This window comes from Cupressus sempervirens, chromosome 7, assembly GCF_028749045.1.
Source record: "Cupressus sempervirens isolate cs-2001-9-10 chromosome 7, ASM2874904v1, whole genome shotgun sequence".
Lineage (NCBI taxonomy): Eukaryota > Viridiplantae > Streptophyta > Pinopsida > Cupressales > Cupressaceae > Cupressus > Cupressus sempervirens.
The window spans coordinates 781,042,788-781,065,560 of record NC_143124.1 but is presented as its reverse complement, the minus strand read 5'-3'; the positions used below and the strand labels follow the sequence as shown (position 1 = coordinate 781,065,560).

The window sequence follows — 22,773 nt, the reverse complement described above, 5'->3', positions numbered from 1 at the left end:
CATCATTCATGTTTCAATGTTTTTAAATAGTGGTCGGTTGGTTAGGGAGACCAACGGCCACATCCCTTCACTACCTAACTACCCAAACCCATTACTAACCATCTTTAATTACATTATTGTTTTATTGCGCCCTACAACATGCTATCACTTCTTTCATTTTTTAAATTCCCTACATCTTGTCTGATGGCACAATTCTGACTTCACGTTGTACACCAAAGCCAACATTAATTGGGTGAAAACAGTGCTATATGGTTTTGATCATGTCCAATAACTAAATCATACTAACAATTGTTTTTTCAAATCGCCAACCATTGATTTGTGATAACTAATTCTCTCTTATAATGTAACTTCTAATTAACATTAAGGGTCCTAGAAATATTTTCTGGTAATGATTATTTTCAAACCAGCAAAAGAGAACATTTATAACAATTTGATTTATGATTCTTCAATATTCTTTACTATCAAGTGCTTATTCTCAGCATATATTAATACACATATTAGTCGGTCACTATCTCTGTAGGTGAGATTCACAACAGTGCTCAATAGAGTGGATGAATGTAAATTATAGTTTGTGAAACAACATTGAAAATCTAATGTAAGCATAGATATCATGTAAAAATAAGAACAGAGAGAATATGAAATTTAAATATTGGAAGTGGATTCCAAGGAATAACTTCTCAATAGTACTATCATAAAATGTGTGCGTTATAACATTTCTTAAACATATCCATTTAATATCTAGCCAGCTAGACAGAATAGCATTAATAATAAACTCCATAACAGTAATTGAAATTGAAAGAGAAATATAGAGGACTGTATAGAGACAAAATAATCACTGATGAAGTTTTGGAAATGTTTTAAAATCCTGAGGCTCATCAAGTCAAATCAAGATCCAGACACATGCAATTTAGCAAAAGAAGACTCACGCTTTGCATTATTACCACCCTCAAACAACATTATTTTGGGCAACCAAAATCATGCTATAACAAGCAAATTTAAAGCAATCAACAACACATATATATTCTGGGATAGCCTCTGGCCATGTCCCTGTCCAAAAATGAAGTGCTATTTCTGAAAAAAAAAAAATACTCAAACCTATGACCAGCAGCTAAAAGTATTAAGACAGTCATGCACACCACTCAACCCCCTCAAGTCTGCTTTGAAACTAATGGCTAAGATAATGATGCACATGATGCCAACAATATCGTACCCTTCCTAAAGTTTTAAAAAAATAGGAATTCCATTTAATGACTTCCATCCTTCTAAATGCAAGTAATAGACAAACTGTACCTCCAAGCATGTCGTATCAATGGGATTTATGCTCACATCTGGTATACCACGCACAATAGAAGGTTGTCGGTTTTCCTGGTAAGCTCTCCAACTAGCCGCAAGATCAACTGGAGAAACTCGGTCTGCATTGATGTACACACGGTACTCTAACGTCTCATCTCTTTCTGTGAATCGGAATGATGCCGATCGAGCATCACCTTGAAGTGCTCCTCCAGTAAGGAGACGATTTGAACCCTCTTCAATGATGCATGGAATGCCAGTATGTTTTGGCTTGAGTAGAAACTTAAATTCTAAGGTTTCTACAAAATAAACACTAAACAGATAATCAGTATCTGTAGGATTAAAACATTACAATATTCTCACTTTATTTTCCATAACTAATGTATAAGTAAAAAGAAGTGCAAAACAGATCATGATCTACAACATTACAACTAGATACATAGAATTATTGTGAACTGTTATGTTCATAGAAATATTATCAAAGCACTCTTTAAGAAATGCTATTATTTCAACAGTAATAAACGGCTATCACGTGAAGAATATAATATAAAAGAAATGAAGCTAGCATTCTCTTACTCAAAGATAAAACAACGCTGGCTAAAAGAAATGAAGATACATTACAATATTCTCACTTTATTTTCCATAACTAATGTATAAGTAAAAAGAAGTGCAAAACAGATCATGATCTACAACATTACAACTAGATACATAGAATTATTGTGAACTGTTATGTTCATACAAATATTATCAAAGCACTCTTTAAGAAATGCTATTATTTCAACAGTAATAAATGGCTATCACGTGAAGAATATAATGTAAAAGAAATGAAGCTAGCATTCTCTTACTCAAAGATAAAACAACGCCGGTTCAAAACCTTTAACTTTTATTTACTTCTTTTGAATGGAATTATTTTCACAATCTTTTAGATTCAATATAAAACTAACCAGTACCTTGTGGCTTTCAATATTCTCTAGCACACAATAAAATTCATTGCACCAAACACAGTATTTTAATTACACTAAATAAATAAATAATACCAAGAAAGTTTTAGCACCACTACTATGCTCACAGACAGACATGTCAGATGCACTTTTTTATGTGAGTTTCCTCAAATTTAAGTGTAGAATTTACTCTCATCTTTGTTATATAATATATTGCAAAATACCAACTGCAATTTTATTACCATGATTTGGAGGAACCACAAAACTGATTTCCCATTTAGATGTTGCTTCCCTCTCCATAGCTAGCTATTAGGCAAAACACCAAAGACCAAATCAATCAATTCCCTCGTTAGAAGCATTGCTCAGAAGGTAGAAACATGCATATTGAGTAGTAATAAATTTAGTAAAATATAGACATGAAAATTCATAAGTTGCCACAAATCGAACAGGTCAGTACTATACAAGGAATAACTTATAAGAGAACAAAAAAAGAAGAAAAAAACTATATAAATATAAATAATCATGAAAAAGTGATTCCCCAAACACACTTTTTCTATAACAAGAAAATATTATATTAATTAAGAGATTGTTACAGGTACAAGCACACAAACCCTGCCCAAGTAGCAAGACGTGGGGGCAGATAACCCAAAATGAGGCAACCAAGATGACAAAAGACCACCAAAATAAGTGCATACTATAAAGTTCAAGCTATTTTACTCTTATGTCCATAAGCAAAAGATTATTATATCAATGATAGACTTCTCCATAATCATAAGCAAAAAGACTTTGGTGAAGAGTCCTGAGCTAGCGTTAGCATTTCAAGAATTGCTGCAATGTGTTTTACCAATAGCTTAAGTACCAGACAAATAGCTCTCCTTATTCTGCATCTACGCAAGTGGGATGTTCCCACAGCTGCCATGAATCGTGTTCCATTAACCAGTGAATACTGAAACTAACTTAGAGATGGAATACCCTAAACTATGTTGTCATTGGTGTTATTGCTGATAGATATTTTCACTTTCTATCAACCAGCGTTCACAATTTTCTATTCAGCAGCAGCTCTATTGTGGATAGTCTGATAGAAATGTTTCGAAATACGTTAATATTAAACTTCTTCTTGTTTATGCAAGCATATGATTTAGCCTATTTGCCCACATCCCGGGAGGCTAACTAGAAGAAAATAAGGAATGATATTCAGGTCACAGCATTCATATTGGTGGAGAAATAAAGAGAATGAAATGGTAATCAATGGGGTTTATATTATTAAAGTTACTTTACATTATAACATATCACTATAAAGTAAACTGACATTATAAAAGTAAAGTGAGTTTTTTATCACGTTGAGAAGCAGAGGTTCACCAATGAGTTAAGAAGACTTTATAACGAGCCTCATAGAACTATTAAAATGTTATGTGATTAGATGTTATGTGATTATCTCATACTGTTTCTCCCGCAGTGCTAGTGTGACAATGACATCTATTTCTGGGGACAAAACCCCTTGGAAACGCAAATGTTGGATGAAAACCCAATCTTCTTAATGAGGTGGATTCATTCAGGATTTGCCACTAGAGCTTATATGTAAAAATTTTGATTCAATATGGAAAGCAGACTGCAGGATTGGTGATTACATATTTGTCTATTTACATAAGGGTTCTCTTGTAGGGTTCGAGTGGATGCCATGGCAGATTCCAGATTTATCCTACGGAAAAATAGTGGTGACATTTGATATGCATTATCAGCATAGGTCGAAGCATTTAAGGAACGCCACATTTGTATGGTAGTGTGGGTCATTCGTTGCCAAGCATCCTTTGTTGAAGTACCCTTTGGTCGTGAATACCAAGAACCATATTTTCAGATGATCGTGGATTTACAAATGCCCAAATTTGGTTAGGAGTTGGAGCAGAAGCTTAGAAAGGACATTGGTATTCTAAGACTTAGGTGCTATGTATCATTGAGGTTGTCCATTATCAAAACATCAGGTGCTGTGTATATATTTTGCTGTGCATGATTAAAATCTCAGTTCTTATGAAGATGGTGAAGTGTAAAAGCTTCAAACAGTGACAAGCCTACGGTGCAGATCAAATCGACCCCATTGGAGTTCTATACATCATCAGGTATGACAATGGAATTGTCCTTTACCAGATCTAATTATATTATTATTGTTAGATACCAAAATTTGCACCCTATACCAAACAGCACAAGTTTAGAACCTTGGTATAACATTGGAATCACTTCTATGTGGGACACTGAAAATGAAGTAAAACCTTTGGATTCTAGGCCGGCACCTATTTGAATAATCACCTGAATGCACTCAATCTACCCTAAAACTTTTTAAGGAAAAAAAATAGGGGTGAACCAAAAAGGAAAACACTTAGCAGAAATAAACTAGAATACTTAGAACTAACAGGTGATACACCAAAATGATGGCGATACTCAGCAAAGAACAAAACATAACAGTATCCAATAACAATACTGAGTGCAGAAGAACACAACTTTAGCATATAAGCAGCTTGATATAATTATTCCACAGGAAAGAAAATAGACCAGCTTTAACCTTAAACTAATAGGAAAAAAGAATTTTTCACATTTCACTGAAGACTCTATCTTCAAAACCTATAACCTATCAAACTGCAACAATTTCACTCAAAGATGCAGACTCAAGACATGATATGTAGGACTATTATAAATCACAACATGAAATATCAAATTGGAACATGAGGATACAAAGAGCAAACTCCAAAATAGGTCTCCAAAGTCTCTGTATTATTAAGTCAACTGCACAAATGTTGTCAAAATATCATGCGTTACAACTATAATAGAGCATCAAACTAGTTCATAGTTCTAGGTCAAAAGTGTTTCATGTGGAGCTGGAGGGTGTAACGTGCTTGCGTCAGTGATCCTATTAAAAGGTTTATCATGCATTAAAAAAATAAAAGGGTTCCCTTTAAAAAGAAGAGTGTTTTGTGTCTTTTTGTTTCTTTTCAAGTAGAAGATCATCACTTTGGCCTCACTAGTATTCACTTGCATCCCAACCTCATGGCAAAAGGTTTCAAGCATCTTCAAGCATTCATGTAATCTATTAGTTGTGTTAGCAATCAGGATGAGGTCATTTGCATAAAGAAGTAATTTTATCACATATTTAGCTAGTTGAACTCCTCCTCCATTACACTTTTTAAGCCATTCTTTTAACTTATCAATATATAGCACAAATAAAGTTGGAAAGAGTAGGCACCCTTGTTTGACACCTATCAAAACATTTTGACATCCCATGAGGCATTTTGATTCTGGATTTAACTTGCTCATAAAACCTATGTACTGTCACCCTGTGCTCATTAGGAATTTCTAGTTTCTCCATTATATCCCAAACTTTTTCACATGGTATTGTGTCAATAGCCTTTTTTAAAGTCTACAAAAATTTAAAAAGGCCTCATCATCTTCAATATACCATAATTTTTGAACAAAAATCTAAGGGTAACATTGTTATCAATAGCAGAATGTTTTGGTCTAAAACCAACTTGTCCCTTAACTCTTTTACCTAAACTATTTCTATCCATTTGTTGATTTCATGTTGTATCATACCACCAAAGAGTTTCCCTTGGACAAGCTTAACCATAATAGTGGATTAATTTGATGGGTTATTTATGTCACTTCTTTTGTGAAGGGAAATCATAATGCTAGTCGAGATTTTTTAGAAAAAGTGTGTTGGAAAAACTCAAGACATGTGGACAAAGCAAATGGGGATAAAAAACGATCTATTAGGTCTATTATGTGAAAGAGTTTGATCCCATTTGTCATGATCATAAAGACTACTTATGGGTGACAATTAAGGTTAAGGCTGGATTGCCATTGGCACAACTAAGAAACGGATCTAATCCTCGAAGGTGTGAGATACAAATGGACAATTCCAAAGAGGACTGAGGAAAAAGAACATGTACTCTTATATCAAAGTAGTGTGATGGATTAATGGATCATTGTGCCTCAGATTGGTATGGGATCCAAGAATTGATGTTCAATGCGCACGTGCAGATTACCTCAAGGCAAACAATCTCCAATAGGGGAGGATTGTGATGTCCCCTCCTTAGATAGCTCATTTCTCAGTAGAGGTTGGCCTTCTAACCAAGTTACCATAAGTTAGCAATATGGATAGGGGACCATCTGGAGGTTTGTGGAGCTATGCAAGAGCTTTATTTTCAAGCGTCAAAATGTTTAGTTCAAACTAATGGGTTATGTGTTGTTACTTCGAATACAAGCACTTGCAATTACAAATCCGTATTGGTATATTTATAGACTTCTTCAGATAGCTTCAACAACTTTCATCCTCCACCTAAAATTTACTTTGTAATGCTAATTTGCAACATCAAATGATAGCCTCAACCATTCAATATTTTCTCTTAACACTTTTAGTAGTTGAAGGTTGTCAGAGCCCTTCTTTGTAATGTCCCCATCTTTACAGCATCTCAGTGGAGTTCTTAGCCTTTACATTCTCTGAAGGCTAAGTGGAGAACTAAGGAGAAATTGATTAAATTAAATAAATTAAAATTAAAAAGTGATTTTATATTTAATTAATTTAATTTTCTAGAAGCACAACTAATTATTGTATTGGAAAGGGGGAAGCTTCTAGAGAGTGCATTTTCTAGAAGTACAACTAATTATTGCCTTGGAAAGGGGGAAGCTTCTAGAGAGTGCAATTAAATAATATTTTATTTCCTTCCAAAAGGGTGAAGGAAAAGAATAAATAGAGGCAAGAGCTTCATTGTGAAGCGTCCGATTATTGTCAATTGCATTTGATATAAACTTGAGAGAAGAAACTAAGGGTTTCTAATTTCAGTTAGCCATTGGAGAGCGTCAATTCTTCAGTGTTGCAACCATTTGAGGTGGTCAAATATCCATTGAATTTGGCATTCAAGAGAGCTTCATTTTGGAGTTCTATTTGTGCTTAAATTGGAGAATACATTTATTGTTCGCTGCTACGGTACGCATGAGCAATGTCATGCTACAGTGTTTATGCTTGATTCTAATTGCAACTTTCATCTCCATCCTTGGGCATCACTATTATCAGGTTCCTCTTGCAACTATTAGTAGTCAACAAGCATTGTAATTTTAGGCGTATAATTCTACTATTGTAAGTGATAATTCAGAATCAGATTTGGCATTGTTGTAGTCATTACTGTAAGCCCATTTGTCTTGGCAAACTCATAGCAACATTGTACATGGGAATGAATTCAACAAAGGAGATATATGTTGCATACCATTTGCTTGACGCAATGTCCATCTAATAGCATATATGATCAGCATAATAGTTGTATGCCAATTGTTTGTAAAAATGTCAATTGGTTGTAGGCTAAGTCACAAGGTTCGAGTTCAAGTTCGAGATCAACGACTATGAAATTCAGATGAAGTTCGACAAGTCAAAAAAAATTTAAAAAATTTGACATTAAATTTGCCTAATGTAATTTTCAAAAAAATATATATTATTTTTATTATTATATATTTTAATAATCGATAAAATAATATAAGCATTGAAATATCTAATTATAAATATATGATATTTATGATTATATAGTATAAAATAATATTGACATGTTTTAATATTTAATAAATAGTATAAAATTAATAACAGAAATAAATTAATAATAACAATAACAATAACATTTGATAATAAAAAATTATAATTATTAAGTAAATCTAAAGTTAAATATTTTCAAAACATTAAACATACTATTATAAAAATTCAAAACTATGAACAAAAACCTAAAATTAAATAATCGTTGAACATTCTAAAACAATATAATCATGCCCAAACTGTCGAGGGAGAGGAAAGGATGCGAATGCGAGTTTTCTTCAGACGCCATTGTCGATGGAGAGGAATGAAAGAAGCCAAGTCTACACAGATTTCATTCGTTGCAGGCAGTGGAGAGATGCTGAAAGCAGACGTGAAGCAGACACTAATTTCCTAAAAGTAATGGCAAAGCAAAGATTTGTAACCCACGACCACAACCTGCGACCTACTCTCACGCAACAACCTACGACCTACAATAGAATCAATGACCTATGACCTAAGGCAAATTTGAGCCGAATTTATACAAATTATTTATTTTTTTTTAGGTTCGCCAAATTTCAAACTTGGAGACCTTGTGACACAGGCTGTAGGTATGCATTCCATATATACTTTCCATGTATATGCATTAAAAAAATACCAAAAATAACTGCACTTGCATATTAGTTCATTGTAAGAGGCATTGTAATATCATTTGTGAACATTCTAAATTTCTTCGCATCATTCAAACTATATCAAACAATCTAAAACACTAAAAAATCAGAAAAGAGAAAGGCAGCATACAAGTGTTTGACAATATTCCTTGAGCTAAAATCAATCAGTTTGGGCAAGGGATATTAAATTCTTCTTAATTTGCCGATTTTATGTTGAAAGCGTCAGCTAATTATAATCTCAGTCAGATAGGCTTGTACACTAACATAAGCAAAATAGGTAGAGCTTTCCATCAGGGTCAAACGAAATCCATATTTCCTTGAGTGCCATTGTGGAAAATGACATGTGGAGTTATCACCCGAGCAGAGTGACAGCAAACACAGGAGAGAGAATGCCCTAGAATGATTAGAGCATTGACTGCAATATACCTCCTCGTCATTAAAAGCACCTTATGAGTTCTTGATCTTGTATTTGAAGTGGATCATCTTGACTGAAAATTTCGCTGTCACATCATTTTGGAAAGAAGCAAATACTTAAAATAGTTGCAGTTAATTGTTGATGCCACAGTCAGGTATCAATGTCAAGTTACAATGTTTTTAGATTTGTTTCAATTTGAAAGGTATTCTCCTTGAAGCCTTTTGTTTCTTATGGTTCTCATGTTTATGTCTGGTATAGAGCAAGGTATAGGCATATTACAAGCCCAATGCACCTTTAAGAATACACAACTTGCCATTAAATACATGAGAAAATGTATGATTGTAATTAATCTGCAGAGGGAAAAACAAATTTTTTAGCTTGCTATAATAGCTGAGCCAACATAGAGGATTCTATGTTGTCTGTTTTTTGTCCATGTGAATTTGAATTGGGTGCCAACACTTGTAGCCAACTTTTTGACCAGTGGTCCACAACCGATAGGAAAAATTTATTGCTAGGAAGGAGAATCTGAAGGAGCAGAAAGATCTGAAAGATGATCCCCTGGGTATCTGTTATGCTGAGATAGCAGACTTCACAAGAGAATGAATAACATTGAGATGCCTCAAGCTGATCTTGGGAAATGTAAAAGCTGAGGTAAAATGGGAGAACATGTATAATACTATGAAATTGTATCAAACAAATTGGTTAAAATGGAGAAAACTATTAATGATCTTGCTAAAATGACAGATGGTATTATGAAGAATTTTGTTATTGGTATGGTTACTGTTCAATCAAAGCTCAAGAAAAGGAAGAAAAACATGCTTTGTTTTGCTATTCATAAGTTGTTTCTTTGTTTGGTCTGGTCTAGCAGACAGCTTTTGATGAGTTGTTTTTGTTTCTCTTCTTTTGTCATTGGTTAGCTTTATGCAATAGGTTCAGGGCATTGCGCTGCTTAATTAATCAAATACATTCATCTTACTTTATGATAGGATATCCAGCATAGGGTGTTATAGAAGCTTCCACCCAAAGCAATTCATAAACTCCATCCTCTGAAACATATTTCATTGAAAACATATATGGTCAATTTCTTAAAATGTGTATCGTCACACTTTTCTCATTCACACCACTCTGTCAATTGATTATACCATAAGTTTCCTCTTAGACTCAACTACAAAGCATCAATCACACATGCTCGAGGCCCTATCTTCTACTAATGGCATTTCATGTTGGCAAAATGGTCGCCAATATTGAAACTAGAGCCCAGAAATCAATGAAAATAAACAGCAATAAGAAAGAGCCAAAATTGAAACAATAAATACAAGAATTACCTTATGAAAACCCTTCTAGAATGAAGGGAAAAACCCAACAACACAACAAAAGATCTTCTTCGTTGATGATAAATATTTAAGTGTCCATTGCCTGTCGCTTGATGCGATATATATAACTTAAGGAGAGACTCTTCACATTCCAACTAGAGGTCTCTCCAATTTCCCGAAACGTGACTTTATTACAATTACAAATACAACTCTTCGAATTTAAATGCCTCAACACATGTCGATGACACATGTCATTACATTTAATATTATAATTTAAACATAAGTATCCTTTTCAGCTGAAGGTGACAATAACAGTAATAACGTCCATATTTCGAGAGATAAAAATCTCTATCACAGCTACAATCTTCAACACCCCCTAAGCGAAAGAGAGATCTTTAGTTGAACAATCACAGAAGGCTGCAACCAAAATGTCAATGATAAAATCTCATCACATAAATCCTATAAAATTCATGGAATCACTCCACATGAAAACTTGTAATAATTACTCATATTCATGGAATCACTCAACATAAAAACCTATAACAATTGTTCATATTCATGGAATCACTTCAAAATGAAAACCTGGAAAAATTACTTATTGTTAATAATTATGGAATCATTCACTATGACAGATTTGTAAGACTTGCAACTTAACCTTCAATCACAGGCTCTCTCAACATGAAGTGTCATGGAATCTCTCAACATGACATCCAACTCCCATTATGGAATCTCTCAATATAATGACATCATGGACTCTCTCAACATGATGTTCACTATCATATAGTGAAAGAGCTATCATAGCTGATCTTACAATCTCATTTATTCACAAAAGAATAGAAATAGACATAACAAAACAAGACTTAGTTCCATTAAGTCTTAGATTTTACAAAAACCACAAACATCAAAAGCATATATGAGAACAAAAGGGATTACATAAGCACTCCCTCTTAATTAAGAATTATTTTAATCCCAACAATAAGAAGAGAATGTAACCTCCCTCTAAGGCTGAACATCTCCCTCTGAAACACAAGCTCCCTCTAAATCACATGTGCAATTTTTTTCAATTCAGTAAGCAACATCTTCATGGTGTTAACACAATCACCTCATTGCTTCCTACAACCAAATAACCAATAAAAACCAAACTAGAGATAAATCTGAATGTACTTTCAGACATGCACTGGACTCATGCAATCCTATCTTTTTTACCATCATAAAGTTGCAATTGCCTATCCTTTCCTTTACAGTTATCTCCATAATATATAATCTAATGAATCTCATGCAGCATGACAGACTTTCTTATGATATCCACAGTCTCAGCTGAATGATAGCATATATATTCTAAAGTTAAAACAACGATCAATACCCAAAATAAAATATTTATCTCAAAATTATTCCACCCAGAATGTTCTCTCAAACTCAAAGCACTAGCAACATCTGCAGCACTACTTGCATTTTCTCATTTCTCTAAAAAGATAGTGTTGAAACCAATTTCTTATAGTCCTGCAAGTTCTTCGAATGCAGTTCTTCTTTTATCCTTGTCTAGAGATAGAGCCATGCACACAGATATTTCTTGCAATTAGTAACCTATTTCCTTTAGTGTTTCATCGCAAGAACTTCCTCAATAGATAATTATATGCTCCAAAATAAAAGTTGTTAGAAGATGAGGGGAAGAACAACGCTTCGTCTTTTCTTTGACTCTCAATACACTTGAGAGCTTGAACACAAGACAAAACTAGAGCTTGAACACAAGACAAAACTAGAGCACGGGAAAAGACCGACTACCAACGCACACATTCCATCACTAATTCAATATTTAATCTAAACCTCTAACATTAAAAAAACCAATAATCTTGACTCAAGTTGTAGTAGAGGACATAGCGAAATATACAAGAATAAAGTCTAAAGATAAACAAACACAGGCCAAGAATGACAAAAGTCTACAAATAAAAGTCCAGTTTTCGACAAAAATAATATCCTTTAGTTTGGTCCACACCTACAATCTTTTCTTTTACCAGATGAAATATGCTCCTACTATTATGAGATGCCCGACCTAGAGGAATTATTGCTCCACAATAAAATTGAAAGCAAACAAAATGAGATTAGTCCAAAAGAAAATACAAACGCATACCTCCCAATATCGATACGAAGCATAAACAACAGTTGAAGCAATAATTATAGCACAAAACATATGAACCAACACAATAAAAGATGCGAGGCCTCTAGTTCAAGTTAGCGATCATTTTTAAGGTGCTCCGGTTGCAAAATATCTTATCTACGAACAACTTCTTGAATATTGGAAATGCAAAGAAGTGAGTCCTTTGACTTCACAGGATCTAGTACCAAGTATTGATATTGGAGTCAAATGCACAAAAATGAGAGTCAACATCCATTTCAAATAGAGCAATACAAGTCTCTTTGTCCTAAGCCTCTTAATCCATGATGCTCAGATGCTCAATATGAAAATAACAGTTATCGACAAAGATGAAAGATACCCCGATGGTGAGAGAAAAGAACCGTTACCAAAAAAAACTAGAGAGAATGCGATATATACCAAGGTACAAAATGGCAAAACCAAGTTTTCAAAGGGAACAAAAAGTCCAATAGCCCAAGATGATGTGGCAATCTTATCTTCAAAATAGGTACTGAAATTGACCATGATGAAACTAGCGTTACATTGACGTCGTTCTTCAAAACCCAACAAACATACACATTTCCTTATATTTGTGCCATGTTACTTGACATACAAGAATTCCTTCATTAATGCCAATGGAAGTACTTCGATCAGTTGATAGAACTGCCTGATGAATTTGACAACAATAGAACCAGAACTGTCATACAACAACCAAAGACTTTGAACTCATCCTCCAAGTCCCACTCGACAACATCCTGTTGAACACCAAGAACAGAGAGTGTAGCACTAAAGTAAGAAGATTCGTCCAATGCAATGGTAGCCTTTTCAAAAGCTATTTCTGAAATGATCATTGCAAAGCCTCTCAAATCCATCAATATGCCAATTAGTCTTTGTCCCTGAGCACAATATCCCGAAGAGATCAAAAGGTAAAAGAAAATACAACACAACATATAATAGAGATGAGAAGTCCAAATATCTCAAATATCATCTCCCTTCCAACATGGAAAAAAATATCTCAAATATCATCTCCTAAACAAAGAGTTTCAAACCAATATAAAATATGACCAAGACTAAAAGAGCTACCCATGATACAATAACCATAAGTCCAAGAGAATGATCGGGTAACACAGCAAATAAATCATGATGCCAGCAAAACATGGGGTCTTAAAAAAAACTTTCTTTATTGTTGTTATCCAACTAGGTTTTGATACCGTATTGAAACTAGAGCCGAGAAATCAATGAAGATAAACACCAATAAGAAAGAGCCAAAATTGAAACAATAAACATCAGAAATACCCTGGGAAAACCCTTCTAGAATGAAGGGAAAAACCCAGCAACACAATAAAAGTTCTTCTTTATTGATGACAAATATTCAAGTGTACAATGCCTGTCACTTTATGCAATTTATGTAACTTAAGGAGAGACTCTTCACATTCCAACTGAAGGTCTCTCCAATTTCCCAAAACATAACTCAATATTAATTACAAATACAACCCTTCTAATTTCCATGACTCAACACATGTCATTACATTTAAACATTAGTGTCCTTTTCAGATGAAAGTGACATTAACGGTAATAATGTCCATATTTCTAGAGATAAAGATTTCTATCGCAGCTACAATCTTCAAAAAGCACTCCCCTCGAAATTCGAGACAAGGGACTAACCGCCTCCAATGCATTCTATAAGTCTAGTGGTTGCATCTGGCATTGAAAGGTCGATCCTTTGGTGCAACGACAGCCACACTTGTAACAAGTGGTATCAGAGCTTGCTCACAAGTTCAAATCACCTCGAGTAAGGCTAAGGGGGAGATTGTTCGCAAAATGGTTGGTGCTCCCCGCAGGATTCATGACAAGGGATTAAGTGCTACCTGTGGACTCCATAAGTCTAGTGGTCATATCGGGCATTGAAAGATCAATCTTTTGGTGCAACAGCAAGAAAACTTGTAAAATATCAATACTTCAATCTCCTCTGCTGTTAATTGATGCAATTTCAATGCCATATTAATCGAAAATTCTATCCACCAACTTGCCTTTAATTAACGCTGGCTAAATGTGGAAATAATAAAAAACATGATGATCTAATGTTAGGTTAATCTTTTGGCCCAAAAAATACAAGTGCCCATCGCTAATTAAGCATGAACTATTTCTTCCAGCTCCACACCATGACTTTTGTAATTGTGTCATGGTATTTTATATTATGGATATCATAGGCAATCATATTGCTTTCATATATAAACACTCTATCACATCCCTTTAACAATACATAAACATGTGCAAAAACATAACTAGCCATGTCATTTTACTTTTATCTTTGAAAAAGCTGCATCAAAACTTTCAGCCCATATAAATTTGTGTGAAAAGAGCAGTGATAGGATTTGCAAAGCGATCCATAAATAGAACACCAAAAATAGCCAGCTACACCCACAAAACTTCAAATGTCTTCTGCATTTTCAAAGCAAGTGATATTAACTTCCAACCATTGTAGGATCAACCACAAGGCCATTAAGAAACATGATCTGACGTGACAGGATGTGCACTGAGAAAGCTTAGCAAAATCTTGATGTTCAATCAGAAGATGCAAACTAGTCTCGAATGCTCTTGGTGTCCTTCCCCACCTCTAAAATATACCATACTCTCATCCAGAACACCTACACAAACTAATGTGAGTTCTTACTGGACAAAATGTCTGTCAGCCACATGCATGCAACAGGGAATTTATTTTCCCAAATATTACAAGTGCAAACCAACAGTGCCCATACCAAGCATTAAAAATTGTCTTTGGAACAACCTTCCCCTTGATTCCCAATAAATGATACCCAGAACTGAGATCTCTCTTCAAAAACTTAGGAGTTCCTTATTTAGTCAAAGAATCCAAAGGTGAAACAGACAATCTACTCAGCCCTTTCCTATCAACTTCTATATTTCTATCCTCAACTCTCACAACTCAGGTGTTGTAATTTTGTAAGCAACATAAAAAAGTTAGGCTTGATTTTTGTCTAAGCCTTGGCAGAGAAATAAATTTAACACCATGGTGATAAGCAAAAACATAACCAAAATACTGCAAATCAAGACACACTGCAATCAAAAGCCTTTGTTACTCTCCAAAAAAATTACGATGACATCCAACATCCATACCTAAAAAACACTTTAATTGAATTATGAAACTAATCCAAGGAACAGAGATCTACAGAGATAATAAATATTAAAATACTTACTATTATTGTCCAGACAGTCAACAAATTTGTGAAACAGTCTATATCACTCATATTTAATTCTGAATAGTACATTACTACGAAAAGCTCATAAGACGATTAAAAAAATTGCACAAATTTACTCTATTCATAATTAGATGCTTCTCATCTTAATTGTGTTGAGTTAGGCCACTCCCAGGGGCATCTATAGGACGAGCCTTTTATATATCCAGAAAGAATCATGAAGACTCCTGGATCTACCCTTTCTAAAAAATTCCTCTCGGATCATTGGGATTTTGCACAGCCAAATTCCTGCTCAACATTTGAACCAAAGGTTCCACTCTAAGGCTAACTTATTACATGGCATTTCGGTAACTACATGGAGCCATCAGAAATCTATGCCTGAGAAGGTTTGCGACTGTGATATTCTCCTGTTCATGTGTAGGGTTTTATTTATGGCAAATACTGCCAACCATTCTACCTACATAAAAGACACAAGTGTAAGAGATCAACTCCACTACAACTGCCTAGGCCATTAAGCAAAAACCAAATATTGCTCTCAACTTTCAAGCAGTATTACTCACAGCACAAAAGCCAAGAGTGTGAAAAATGTGCTATAATAACGTGTGCTATAATTACCCATCCAGTACATACCAACAAACAACCAAGAAGAAATCAAATTAAAATAAGAAAGCATAATCTATTTGGCCATAAACAATATTATATAATTGATGTCAGTTGCACCTGAAGTTGGGTTAAACTAGTTAAAAAATAAATTGGAGACAAACTTACGAAACTTCCATTTCAAATTAAAGACTCTGAAGATTGTACAAAGCTGTTACAACATAGAAAGACTGCAAGAATTAAAATTCAAATATATAAATAAATAGCAGAATTATTTAGTATATTGATACTCTAGTTGTATAGCATCACAGCTCAAGCTTCAAATATGCAGGACACAACATAAAATTTCGATGAATATATTTGCATGACAAAATAGCCTTTAACAGCTTGTACCCAGTTTATTTCCAAAACATTATTAAAAACATGTACAACAGAGAGTCCAACTCACTAGACGCGCAATGCATGTCCCGTGATACTTTGTTGTAAGAAAATAGCCCCCTAGATGACATTCAAGAGAAGTACGCAAGGAAATTCACATTTTACAAAAATTAAGACTACAGTTACGTGAAAACTCGCCTAGAAGGTCCATGACTGTTCTTTTGTAGGAATGCACAGCAAAACTATCTGTTAAACGGATGCTCTCAAGTTTTATGGCATCAAAGCTCAAGGTTCAAATCTCCAGATAAACATAGCAAAATTTCTAATGGAAGATTTTCACATGACAAAAAAAGCTTAGTAGCGTTACGCAGTTCATGCAGAAAAGCATCCAAAACATAATTAACATTGTATAAAATACGGAATACAACTTGCTGGCTGTGAGCTTGTAAGCCCATGATTATTTGCTTGAAAAAGAAACCACCAATCAAAGTGACCTCTAAACGAAAATGCCCAGGGGAAATTCAAAATTTAGAAAAATAAATGTAAAATTATAAAGAACTTGTTGAGGTCCATAACTGTTTTATTATAAGGTAACCAAGCGGCACACGACCTTGTTTATGAAAACCCCCTTCAAACAACATCTACGCCTAGGTTTGCCAGAGATAATTAACAATTTAGCAAGAATACAGACAAAACTTATTTAAAGGCTAGTTTAAATTATGTTGATGTCCAAAACGGTTCTGCTCAGGGTGATTGAGCAGCACATGAACTTGAGTAAATTTAAGGCAAAATGCAGGGTACATTAACAAGCGTGCTTACAGCTTTAGAGGGATCCCACAGGCCAATCAGGGGAACTGATCCGTAGACGTGTGGGACGAGCTCTCTGTTGTGATTAATGCAGTCCATTTGCAGAGACACATATAATTGCCCTCCCGCATTCTCAAGGTTTTCCTCATTTCCTCCTGAAGTCCCAGAGTTTTTTGAAGCGCCACCCCCCATTAAAAATATCAAACGCACTAACAAGAAAAAATGATGATGGAATTCTCCTCTGCAGTCTAAAATTGATTTCTCTGTAAGTAGCAAACTAGGAGCGGGCACGAGATATTCACCGCCTTCTGGAAAAATTTTGCCTTCCGGTGAGACACGATTTTATCCGTTGCCTTCCAAAGTGTCAAGCACAGCTGGCAAGGACACCAATGCGTAAGGCTACGAGAAGAGCTTAATCAGCTGCCATGTTGGCATTATCATTGCCCAGGAGAAGGCGAGAGGACGTTACCGCACGTATGGGATCTCCCGATTTAGCACGGAGATGATGATATGGTTGCCATCTTGAGTTTGGGAGAAATTGGCCATTGATTTATGAGAGGTGTCCGTTCTCGGACAAATTTAGTGGGTTATCGAATGATCAGAAAGTTTTTTTTTTCTTACCATTTTTTCTCTTTCTTTGAAATTCTCACTTATGAATAAAGAATAGAAGATTTAAAGATTGAGGAGTAATCATTTTTTCTTCCTTTTTTTTCTTCTTTGAATTTTCACTTATGGATAAAAGATAGAAGATTTAAAGATTTAGGAGTAATCATTGTGCCAAATTTATGTGGAGTTCAATCTCAACTAAATTTGTTCTTGGTAGGTTCAATAAGAATCTTTTAATCTTATGATTAAAATAAGATATAAATGTCTCTTAGTTTGTCTATTTATTTTATTATTTTTAATGTCGATATCTAAATTTAGTTATTTGAATATAATTTTTTTTAATTGTTTAAATAAATTTTGAACATAAATTGTTAAAATGTATTTGTGTACTTTGATTAGAGATCGAGTATTTAATTTATTCAACGATCTCAAAGTTGTAGAAGAAGGAAAGATCATCCTTCCTCTTCCTAATCTTATATCTATGTTGTGGGTGATAGGTTAGCAATAAATTCTTCAGTCAATTTCATCGCGAACTCATGCAAAGTAACCCTATCTTCAAACCAATTTTTGAAGAACACTTCTGTAATGTGAGGTTTATACCAATAGAGTCACTCCAAGTAGGTCATTACATTACCTTTTTGCAAAATTTGCCAGATAGAGGCCTTAGCCTTCCATACCCTACAATTGCTTGGCTCTTGCTTTCTAGGTTCCCTACCCATCTGAAAAACCTGAAAATCTCTGTAGAACACCAGAGTAGCACAACCCAAAAAAGTTAATAAAGTATTGAAGATTACCGAGGAGCTAATAACTATACTTACATGCCAAACGTAGAGCAATTATAATGTATAGTTTTATTCCCTATTGTAGCTAGTTTATTTTTGGTTCATAGAGTAAGAAGAAAGATGATTTGAAGATTTTTTTTTCTGTAATTCATTAATCCATTTGACTAAAGGGATGAAAGAAATTTGACTTGGAAAATGATTTTTTTTTTTTTACACTTAGGATGTTTCAAACCTAAAATATTCTTACAACACTAAGTGTTTAGCATCAAAAAGTTTATTCAACATGTTTGGACAAGATGAACCAATTAAAGAGCAAATAATCTTTTTTTATCCTTTCTATAGAAATCAAATATCAAATACCTATTCAGTTTTTTAATCCACATATTCAAAGACCAAAACAACCACTTCTTCAAGAAAAGGGGATGAAGTAATTAAAAACTTGTTCCAAGGACAATATCTAGTTGATTTACCAGTGTCATTTAAAGGGTATAGAGGTGTTCTCTAGAATCTTACGTTTGGTTCATACCATGATAATTTGATCTATTAGTATATGTGTGATAATTATGACCTTCAAGGAGAAAACTCAATATATCAATATTGGACTATTTAGGGTTGAATCAAGAATCTCCATGATTCCCAAGGACCTATTTGGATAAACACTATAATGTATCGCCGAGATCTTGGCAATCCAAGTGCTCATGTAGGAGGACTCTATGAAAGTTGTAAAAGTAAGACATTGAAGATAATATGGCATGAATTTGATCCAATGACCAGTGAGTGGGTTTGTCACTCATTCATGTTATATATAAAGGTTAGTATGAACCACACCATGGTAAAAAAGAGGTAAGGTTGCCACCTTAATGTAACAAAAGGTTAAATATCCCATGATCAAAAGATTACCCCATATGCACTTTTGACTATGAAGTGGTGCACCACATGTTGTGATCCCACATGTTTGTTTGCGTATTTTGTGTTTTTATTTTTCTTGAGATTTGGGGTCCACCGAGTGAAATATACATTGCATAATGGGCATCTCATTTGGAAAGTTTCTAATTAGTGTCAATTTGCTTGTGGTGAATTCAAAACCTCTTTTATGTTTGATGTACACAAAGGAAATGTGAGCTCTTATATATATTGAGCCACTTGCTTGACTCAAACTTAAGTTTTAGATTATCTTTGAATCATTTCTTAAAGAGTCTTAGAATTATATAGAGTATTTAGGAGAGATCAAGAGATTAGAGAATTATGGTCTCCCTACATAAGGGATCATAAACTTAGACCTATCTTTGATCAATAGTCTAACTATATTGGATATAGAGTCTATAACTTGTAAGTGTGTGATTTAAGTCATGGAAGTTGGTCCCTTCCTCTCTCATAGTTTGTCAAATTTTGGTACCAAATATTACATGTCTAAAGACTTTGATCATCGATTACTTTGAATGAAAGAAATATGTGGTCTTGAGTCTTCATCAATTGCACTATTTATGATGTTTATTAAAACTTATAGATCCTTGTAAAGATCTCCCTATAACCCTCATAAATATTGATAAAAATTGTTGTAAGTCTTGATTGTGTAAGTTTTATTTGAAGTTGTAGAAAGGTTTGGTTGGGAAGGTTCAAGTGGTAAGAATTATAATTTGAGTGGGGGTTCGAGCACATATTTGAGCGATAAATTTAGGATTAGACAACTTTAAGAATGTGGGGGAAAGTTTTACAAATTTATTTTCTCAAAATAAATACAAATTTACTTTGAATGAATATAAATCAAATGCTTTAGATATTGTATCCACCAATTATGATATGGATTATTACAATAGGTTTTCTAATAAATAATTTGTATTCCCTAGAATTAAGCCTACTAAAATCTATAGAGATGTTATGAAAGGTTTGAAAGAAGTATTTTCTTATAAAGGTGTCATTATATGTAATATAGTACTTGATTAGAGAGAGCTCAAGGAGATAAAAATAATCATGGAACAAGAGTAAAAATAGCATAAAGAATTCACACAGAACCAAGTGATATTGACACTTATTAATAGATAAATAGATGTGCATAAGTTCAAGAGTTGGCGCCCTTACATGTCAACAACATATATGCTTGTTTGCTTACAATCCTCTAGTAGATACCTTAGATCGAATTACAAACTATTTAAACTATACGTCACTATTATTTCCTCTAGAGATACATCAATTAAGATATATAGGCATCACACCATGCAAGTTGGCCTCAAGATTAAGACCATTCCCCAAGACTAAGAAACATATTACATGAAATAGGTTTGATCCCAAATCATAAGGAACAAATAACATAACATGTTTGAAACATTATGGTCCCAAAATTAGGCCATTACATTACCCAAGAAAATTGTTGAATGTGCCACCGAAGATCTATATTTGCAAATTTTCATCCCAAGATCAATATCCACCAACAGTCAAGAAATTGGCAAGAACACGCTACCCAAGAGAAAATGAATCATAAATCAAGAAATAATGAACCAAAAGAGTTGAAACCCTAGAAATAATAACTAAAGTTGGTCTTGATTATACTTTGAACTTTGCAAGTGTTGACTCGATCAAAAAAAGGATCACTGAAACAATCAACAAACTAGAAAATTGATGAGCACAAACTATTTTTGGTTGATGTAAGATTTCTCAAAATCCAAGATGCTCCTAAATCAAACACCTCAAATTGATAATAAAGTAACTTCTCTCACTTTTATGCTGAATAAAAATCTAGAAGATCTAACTCATCTTGAGAAAGCCATGAAGAGTATTTTATTGATCTATGTTTCCACTTGATTAGATACTCCATATATCCCTTTCCTCTTATGCTTGTTCCTACTATGTTCCTTAATACCTTTTTCTATTTTTTATGAATGCTTCTTAGGATAATGTTTCTTCACATGTATATCTACATCTAAACTACCTTCATCCTAATGATACTCATATAAATCTATAATGTTGAATATAAATAAAATATCGATCTATCCTCTGATAACGCAACTTCATTAGCATTCCCAAAATCAAACTTCCCTAGAATCTTATAATGTCCAAACTTACTTATATTCAATTTGTTACAAGTTCCCATTGGAAATCTTCTTTTCTTTAAGTGGACTATAACTTCATCTCCTACTATGAAATCCTTACATTTCCTAGTTCTATTAGCCTTCTCTTTATACTCCTAATTTATGACCTCCAAAATTATGTTTAACTTCCTTATGTAAAGCCTTCATATAATCTGTAAATTCCTCTACTTCAAAACTCCTTTTATCCTAAATCATTTTAGGCATAAGGTTAAACTTGATTTCCCTTTCTACCTAAGGCAATCACTAGATAATACCATTTTAGCTATCTAGAATGACCTTGAGGGGGGTCATGCTTTCCACGAGGGCTTGATGGTGTTGATCATGAATCTTCTTAAAGCGAAAAAAATGGATAGACCCTATATTAGTAAGAAAACCCTAGAGTGTGATATAGAGGGGAGTGATCAAGATGAGGTTTATGAAGAGGAAACAGAGGAGGAAGAAGATGAGATGGTTGACAAGAAGAGGAAAAAACTTTCACCTGGGAGCTTGCCTACTAAGAAAAGGAAGAGTAAGGAGGTGGATTATGAGATGGAGATGAAATCTGATGAGGAACTTGAGGAGGTTATAGGGAAGAAAACCAAAGGAAAAATTGGTATTGTTACCATAACCAAGGTGAAAAAGACTGATAGAGTTATGAACATTCCCTTTGATGATGAGCCTCTAATAAAAAAGAAGGATCTAAGAGGTAAGAAAGTGCTATCTTAAGGGAAGGTTGATGACATAGGCATCAAGGAGGTGAATATTAAAAGAGACACTATGGATATGGACGAGGAAAACCTGAATCAGAGTAAGGACTATGATGAACAGGTGTATATGAAGGGAATCATTAGAAACTCAGGTGTGATGAAAAGGGATACCAATAGTATGAAGGAACAGATGCAGGATATTAGGAGGGATTTTGATCAACTAAACAAGACTACCAGAGGTGAGAGGACTCTTGTTCAGCATCTGGATAGACTCTTTGATGTTATTGGAAATGCTTAAGAAGTCAAGAATTTA

General features: G+C 34.1%; 1 protein-coding gene across 4 annotated transcripts in view; it reads right to left on the bottom strand.

Annotated features, from left to right (window-relative positions):
- The window catches only part of LOC149549661 (6-phosphofructo-2-kinase/fructose-2,6-bisphosphatase-like), a 229,924-nt gene extending 212,357 nt beyond the window's left edge, over positions 1-17,567 (bottom strand). For all 4 annotated transcript variants that reach the window (XR_016354132.1, XR_016354133.1, XM_089792961.1 and 1 more), the window contains exons 1-3: positions 17,313-17,567; positions 2,474-2,537; positions 1,291-1,589 (exon numbers count right to left, since the gene is read on the bottom strand). Coding sequence is in view for 2 of the 4 variants with exons in the window: in XM_089792961.1 (XP_089649087.1) it covers positions 1,291-1,589; positions 2,474-2,537; positions 17,313-17,492 (543 nt within the window). In the remaining 2 variants the exon portion in view is untranslated. The remainder of the gene's footprint in view (positions 1-1,290; positions 1,590-2,473; positions 2,538-17,312) is intronic.
- Between the last annotated feature and the right edge of the window lie 5,206 nt (positions 17,568-22,773).